The 6,951-nt window shown below is 36.8% G+C and overlaps 2 protein-coding genes across 3 annotated transcripts in view; both read left to right on the top strand.

The window, feature by feature from the left end:
* The window catches only part of LOC107692378 (glucokinase regulatory protein), a 7,441-nt gene extending 3,886 nt beyond the window's left edge, over positions 1 to 3,555 (top strand). For both annotated transcript variants that reach the window (XM_016491423.1, XM_016491415.1), the window contains exons 8-16: positions 132 to 230; positions 409 to 506; positions 650 to 726; positions 957 to 1,053; positions 1,138 to 1,235; positions 1,432 to 1,512; positions 1,690 to 1,839; positions 2,309 to 2,443; positions 3,267 to 3,555. In XM_016491423.1, the coding sequence (XP_016346909.1) occupies positions 132 to 230; positions 409 to 506; positions 650 to 726; positions 957 to 1,053; positions 1,138 to 1,235; positions 1,432 to 1,512; positions 1,690 to 1,839; positions 2,309 to 2,443; positions 3,267 to 3,407 (976 nt within the window). In that variant the 3' untranslated portion in view covers positions 3,408 to 3,555. The remainder of the gene's footprint in view (positions 1 to 131; positions 231 to 408; positions 507 to 649; positions 727 to 956; positions 1,054 to 1,137; positions 1,236 to 1,431; positions 1,513 to 1,689; positions 1,840 to 2,308; positions 2,444 to 3,266) is intronic.
* A 149-nt stretch (positions 3,556 to 3,704) lies between these two features.
* The window catches only part of LOC107692925 (tyrosine-protein kinase SRK3-like), a 4,920-nt gene continuing 1,673 nt past the window's right edge, over positions 3,705 to 6,951 (top strand). Inside the window, exons 1-6 of the mRNA XM_016492131.1 lie at positions 3,705 to 4,025; positions 4,139 to 4,182; positions 5,087 to 5,253; positions 5,352 to 5,511; positions 5,788 to 5,943; positions 6,079 to 6,134. Of these exons, the coding sequence (XP_016347617.1) occupies positions 3,730 to 4,025; positions 4,139 to 4,182; positions 5,087 to 5,253; positions 5,352 to 5,511; positions 5,788 to 5,943; positions 6,079 to 6,134 (879 nt within the window). The 5' untranslated portion in view covers positions 3,705 to 3,729. The remainder of the gene's footprint in view (positions 4,026 to 4,138; positions 4,183 to 5,086; positions 5,254 to 5,351; positions 5,512 to 5,787; positions 5,944 to 6,078; positions 6,135 to 6,951) is intronic.

Below are 6,951 nucleotides of genomic sequence, written 5' to 3'. Positions count from 1 at the left end.
TATATATATATATATATAATTTTTTTTTTTTTTAAATCATGAATTCCTGGTGGGATATGCAGTATAAAATATGGAATAATTTTCCACAGTTCTCTTAAGAGCAATGTACTATGATTAAATGTGTCATTCAGATGCATTTCTGCCTGGATCACAGCGAGTGAGATGGTTTATGAAACTACTTACTCACACAGTGATGAGCTTGCAGTGCTTATTCATCAAGCAGGAGAGAGGTACAACATTTCACTACTTTAGTGTCTCCCAACACATAAACCTGAGTTTTCCCACATGAACAGGCTGAACTTCTGGTGCATGTGGTAAAAGAAAAATGCAGAAATAGTCTTTGTAGTCAAGGTTTTGTCATAATCAAAGGCACACTTATGATTTCTTTTTTTGTAAATCTTTCATCAGCCTTCAGATGAATGCACATGTGTACTATATTGGATGGCAAACTCTGGGCACTATAGGACTGACTGATGCCAGCGAATGCGTCCCAACATATGGAGCAGGTGCTGTATGCAGTGCCAATTATTATTTTACCATTTGATATGTTCTTTAAACAGTTTGTTAACGGGTAAATAACAGTGCAAGAATACATTTATGAGAAATGTTTAAACCCAGAACCACCTTTTAATTGTAATTATTTTATCAGATTTTGATGACATCAGAGGTTTTATCAACAATGGTTTCAGAGAAATGAAAAACAAAGAGGGAGATCTATCATTTCTGGTGAGCTCAAAGTTATTGATTTAACAACTTAAAGGGATAGTTCATCCAACAATGAAGATCTTATCATCATTTACTCATTCTCATACTATTCTAATGAATTAAATATTTTTGCATCTGCAAAACTATCACTTTAAAGGTAGCAATTGGAATAATCTAAGGCCATATTTACCTGAATATTTCTTATTACAACATTTATTAATAACTATTAATATAAAAACAACTATTTCTAGGGGCCAGAATTCATAATTGGTCACAAAGATTTTGTGGAGACCATCTTACCGAGTCTGAGTCAAAATGACATGATGCTGTTTCTGTTTGCAGTGAATGGTGAGCAAACACGAATTAGTTGCATATAACAGTATGGTCAGTTCCTTGAATATATTTTAAATATATTTGAATGTCTCTCCTAAGATGACCTACACGAGGTGACGGCACTGGCTGATCAAGTGAGGCGAAGGACATCTAATTTGCATGCAATTGCTCATGACCTTGAGAAATTCATCATTCCTGTGAGTAAAAATGAGTAACCAGGATCTTTGCCGCTAGCAAAAACTCTCACTTCTTAATAAAATTCCCTTGCAGTACATGTCTTGTAAGTGCATAATGCTGCTTATGTGATCATTCTTGCATGGACTTTGCAGTTTAAAAGAGAGCAAATATCTTACATATTATTTTAAATAATTTTATATCTATATATTGCTTCAGAAAACAGTATGCAACATGTTTGGAACCGTTCTGCACATCACATGGTCTTTTTCTTCAGAGGAGGTGAACTCAGTTGTAATGGTAAGCCATTTGTCACATGAATCCCCACAAGTACCAATTTAGTTGAAGTATTTATACTGTAACATCTATATCTATCTATCTATCTATCTATCTATCTATATATATATATATATATATAATATATACATGCTGTAAGAATAATAAAATAAAGACTTCAAAGAGTCTTCTTTTCAACAGAGACAGCGCTGGGAGCTTTCAACTAAATGGTGTCTTAATGCAATCAGCACAGGAGCTCATGTACTGAAGGGAAAAGTCTACATGAATTACATGATAGACCTCAGAGTAACTAACAGCAAGCTGTACAGGAGAGCCATCAGCATTTTACAGGTACATACATACATACTGTTAGAATCAAATTAAACCCCGTTAGATTAGACCTCATAAATGCCAAACAACAACCTGTTTTCGATCTCTTATAGAAGCTATACAGTGGAGATCAAAATTAGAGAACAATCTATAAACACTTGATTTTTTTCTGAAATATTGTTAATCTTCATCTGTCAAAATTTGAAGGAATATTAGCTGTGGGTATACCACTGTTCTACTAACATGTTTGACAAAATAACCAATTAAGAATCTTTATTTTTAAGAGCGTAGCATTATAGCAAGAGTTTTGGATGGCCAAACCACTCATATTTTCTTCAGAAAATATAAAAATATAGTTAGAATTTTAAAGAAATATTATATCTGGCTATTTTTAACTTTCAGTTTTGAAAACTGATTGAGCTGGAACTGTAATACAACCCCTGTGTGTGGTTTCCGTATGGTGGGTTTAATTATATACCATCACTGTCAGCGGTTCACAGGCTGCTCCAAAAGCAAGTGTGAAAGAGCTCTACTGAGAGCCATCTACAGTACAGATGACCTGAGTGAAGACATGGCATCAGTAGATGTGTGGAAACACACAGATGCGGCTAACAGACGAGATCGAGTAAGAACTCGCTTATTTATGTTCAGTATTAAAGATTACCTAACACTTATTTTTAAAATAATATTTACACTAACAAAGAATAGTAGGTAACACATTAGTTAACATTATGTAATGCATTAACTAATATTAAAGGAATATTTAACCCAAAAAATTAAAATTTGAAATTTGAATCTGAAAATGTTCATCACCATCAGGCCATCCAAGATGTAGATGAGTTTGTTTCTTCATCAGATTTGGAGAAATGTAGCATTGCATCACTTGCTCACCAATGGATCCTCTGCAGTGAATGGGTGCCGTCAGAATGAGAGCTGATAAAAACAATCACAATAATCCACACCACTCCAGTCCATCAATGAATGTCTTGTGAAATGAACAGCTGTGTGTTTGTAAGAAACAAATCCATCACTGGATGAGAAAGCAATAATTTCGACTCTCATTTTAGCCGGAAGGAATGGTTTAAAGTTAAAACGTCTTAATGATGGATTTGTTTCTTAGAAACACATCATTGATGGACTGGAGTGGTGTGGATTACTTGTGGATTATTGTGATGTTTTTATCAGCTGTTTGGACTCTCATTCTGACGGCACCCATTCACTGCAGAGGATCCACTGGTGAGCAAGTGATGTAGCAATGCTACATTTCTCCAAATCTGTGAAGAAACAAACTCAGCTACATCTTGGATGGCCTGAGGGGGAGTCAATTATGAACACATTTTCATTTTTGGGTGAACCTTTCCTTTAACTATTATACACTTTAATAAAAGCATTGCGTTATTTTCAAAGGCAGGTTTAACTGTGATACCTGATATGTTCTGCACTGGCAGGTGGTCCCGACTGCACTGGTGATGATGCAGTGCGGCTGCACTCTCGCTGAAGCACGGCATCATTTGGATTGTCATCCTGTGATTCGAGATGCAGTGAGCGCCTGCTTCAATTCTTCGAAGACCAAAAGCACTATGGACTAAACAACAAAATAATGCATTCTCACTATGAAGGGGCATTTTTAAGATAATGTGTTTGAGGCTGTGTTGCTTGGCTACTTATCAGTGACTACAAATTGTTATACTCTGTATGCATGCTGTGGCCTTTTGTTTTTGTTGAAATAAACCCAACTGGATGACATCAGGGGAATTCTGATAATTTTTTCGCAAAATACTTCCTTGACCTACTAACAATAACTAGTAGGAACCTGTCTGGCTGCAGTGAGCTGGTAAAGTAAGTTAGTCATGCCATTATGCCATCATTCTGCTGGAGTGCACAAGGCATGAGCAGACATGACTGGTAAACATGGGAAATTCTATGTGCACTTGTAAACGTTGCTGCCCGTGTTGCCCACCAAAGAACGAAGAGCAGTCCCTGAGCCGCAAAAGAGTCTTCAAGTCGATCTACGACTATCCCTCACGCACAATATGGGATCTAAATCTGAAGAAAGGAGATATTCTGGAGGTGACAGGAGAGACTGAGTACTGGTTGTATGTGAGGAGACGCACAGCTAAGGCTAATGGATCTAAGGGCTTTGTGGAGGAAAAGGGATATGTGCCTAAAGACTTCATCAAACCACTTGATAGCGTAGAGTCCGAGCCGTAAGTTACTTTTGATCATTTTGAGCTTGTGTGAATGCATAATATATAGAGCAATCTCACGCTTAGTGTTTTGAATCTCTGCCCTGAATGAAACTGGAATCCTGTGTTTCCAGTTTCACAAGCTCTGGTGAAGTTGCTACAGTGCTGTCACTACCCAGTTTGTGTTTTTCTGTAGAAATGACTCTTGGAAATGATTATAGAGTTGGGGTTTGTACATTATTGACAGGAAGCTAAGATATAACAGTGTGAATCTTGTGAAAACTATCAAGAGACAAGTATAAGATATTAAATTCTTTTAAAAAATCTTAAATTCAAACACTTATTACACAAATTACAAAACATAAATAAATAAATAATTAAATAGTCCATTAAATTTGCTATATATATATATAAAAATAAATAAATATATATATACCAAAATTATAAACGCAACACTTTTGTTTTTGCCCCCATTTTTCATGAGCTGAACTCAAAGATCTAAGACTTTTTCTATGTACACAAAAGGCCTATTTCTCTCAAATATTGTTCACAAATCTGTCTAAATCTGTGTTAGTGAGCACTTCTCCTTTGCCGAGATAATCCATCCACCTCACAGGTGTGGCATATCAAGATGCTGATTAGACAGCATGATTATTGCACCGGTGTGCCTTAGGCTGGCCACAATAAAAGGCCACTCTAAAATGTGCAGTTTTACTGTATTGGGGGGTCCGAAAACCAGTCAGTATCTGGTGTGACCACCATTTGCCTCACGCAGTGCAACACATCTCCTTTGCATAGAGTTGATCAGGTTGTTGATTGTGGCCTGTGGAATGTTGGTCCAATTCTCTTCAAGACTTCCAGTTCAGGAACTGGAACACGCTGTCGTATACGACGATCCAGAGCATCTCAAACATGCTCCACACACACACACACATAATATCTCAAGCCTCTACGCTTTTATTTAACTGTATTGTTTTGCACTTCAACCCAATAAAAAAAGAGATCTAGTAACAATAAACCAACCTTGATCTTAACTTGGAGAGTAGCTAAATAACATTTTCTACAAATTATTTCTTTTAAAGTGTGGAACGGCCTTCATGCACGGCATTACAGGGTCAAGCGGGGAGAAAACGACAAGCAGTTTTTCCTTGTTCATCACACAACCTTCCAGACCTTGTGTGAGCTGATAGAGTTTTACTCTAAAAACGAGGGTGGACTCTGCGCGAAGCTTCACGAACCCTGTGTGAAGGTCAGAGAAGAGTTACAACCTACAGATTAATGAAAGTACTGCAGCATCCTATAACAAAGTTTTCCAGCACAATTCCAATCTGTCCATTACTCTTCTAGCTGGACCAGCCAGCTCCTCTGACTCTGTCATTTGAAACCAAATGGGAGGTAGAGAGAAGCTCACTTACCAAAATAAAGAAGCTGGGCAGCGGGGAGTTTGCGGAGGTCTGGCAGGGGCTCTGGAACAACACCACAGAGGTGGCCATCAAAGAGTTCAAAGGTAAATCAGGTTAAATCAGTGATTCTCAACTGGTTTTACTTCATGTCCCATGTTTTACATTTAATACTGAGTGCCGACATAAAAGCAAACGAAATGCCCTAAAAAATTAAGAAATGACATTCATTAATATTCCCATAAACATATTTTGCGGTCGTGAATATAGGGTTTGTTGCATTTAGTATCATTTTTCACCTGCTAATCATGATCCAAAACAAACCTGTGATTTACTTTTAAAATTATGATCAATTGATATTATCTGTCCCACTTTACTTGCAGATGTCAACTATTCAAATATCAAAACAGAGATTGATATCATGAAAGAGCTGCATCATGAGCATTTGCTGAAGCTCTACGCTGTGTGTACTAATAGTGAACCCATGTGTTTAGTCACAGAGCTCATGAAAAATGGCAGTTTAAAGCAATTTCTCATCAGTAAGTGAAGTAATATCAACTTGTTTGCAACTAAAAACACTATAAATATCATTACCTTCATTTTGACGTTAACTGACACATTGCTTTTGCAGAAAAAAAGTGCTTTTTAAGAAATAAGTTTATATTTTTCTTCAGGCCACAAAGAGAAACAAGACCTGGAGTTTTCAATCATGATGGATTTTGCCGTCCAGGTAACTTGATTTCTTTGAGAGTAATTCCGGTAATCTGGAATGTGATCAAAAATCATACGGGCAGTGTTCCTTAAAAACAATTAAGCTCAACATAAAAACCCCCATTTCTGAAAGAAACAAGAAAATCAATGGGAGGAACTGCAGGGCAGGATGGTGAAAAGTGTCTCTATATGACCCTTTTTATTAAAAAAATAAGAGCGGCTAGAAAAGGGTTTTCTGGAAACTTCAAAGCAGTGCTATTTTTAACCTAACTTTATAGTACATAAAAAAAATATTTAGAATAACATACACTGATGAATCATTATAACCTATATATGTCAATGCATTCTCTCTAAGTAAGCAATTCATACATTGATTTCTATGAAAAGGCTCCATTTATTGCTGTTAGTTTAAGTGGCCTGACACAGCAACACTGACATTAAGGTTAGGGAGACAGGTGACGTGTTCATTATTTTTGCAATTCCATTCAGTGTTGCTGTCATGCGAGATCAACGGCTTCTCAAATTGATGCTTCCTCATTTCCTCCCTCCCGGAAATCGATCATCATGACGGACATATCAGTTCTCAAAATGCACTCAAAGAGCTGAGGAATGAGGAAGCCCTCTATTTGGGGTTAAAACACCTTACAGATGCATAGAAACTCCCCATTCACATCTGCCACAACAGTCACATTTATATAAAACATTTCATATACCTCAGCAGTGCATCTTGCATTGTTAAAGGAACACTCCACTATTTTTGAAAATAATAGCTTAGCATAGGTCATTGAATCTGATTAGACCATTAGCATCTCGCTCAAAAATGGCCAAAGATTTTC

This window comes from Sinocyclocheilus anshuiensis, unplaced genomic scaffold (assembly GCF_001515605.1).
Source record: "Sinocyclocheilus anshuiensis isolate Anshui unplaced genomic scaffold, SAMN03320099.WGS_v1.1 scaffold261, whole genome shotgun sequence".
NCBI lineage: Eukaryota > Metazoa > Chordata > Actinopteri > Cypriniformes > Cyprinidae > Sinocyclocheilus > Sinocyclocheilus anshuiensis.
The sequence above is the reverse complement of the archived record's forward strand: the minus strand, read 5'-3'. Positions and strand labels throughout refer to the sequence as shown.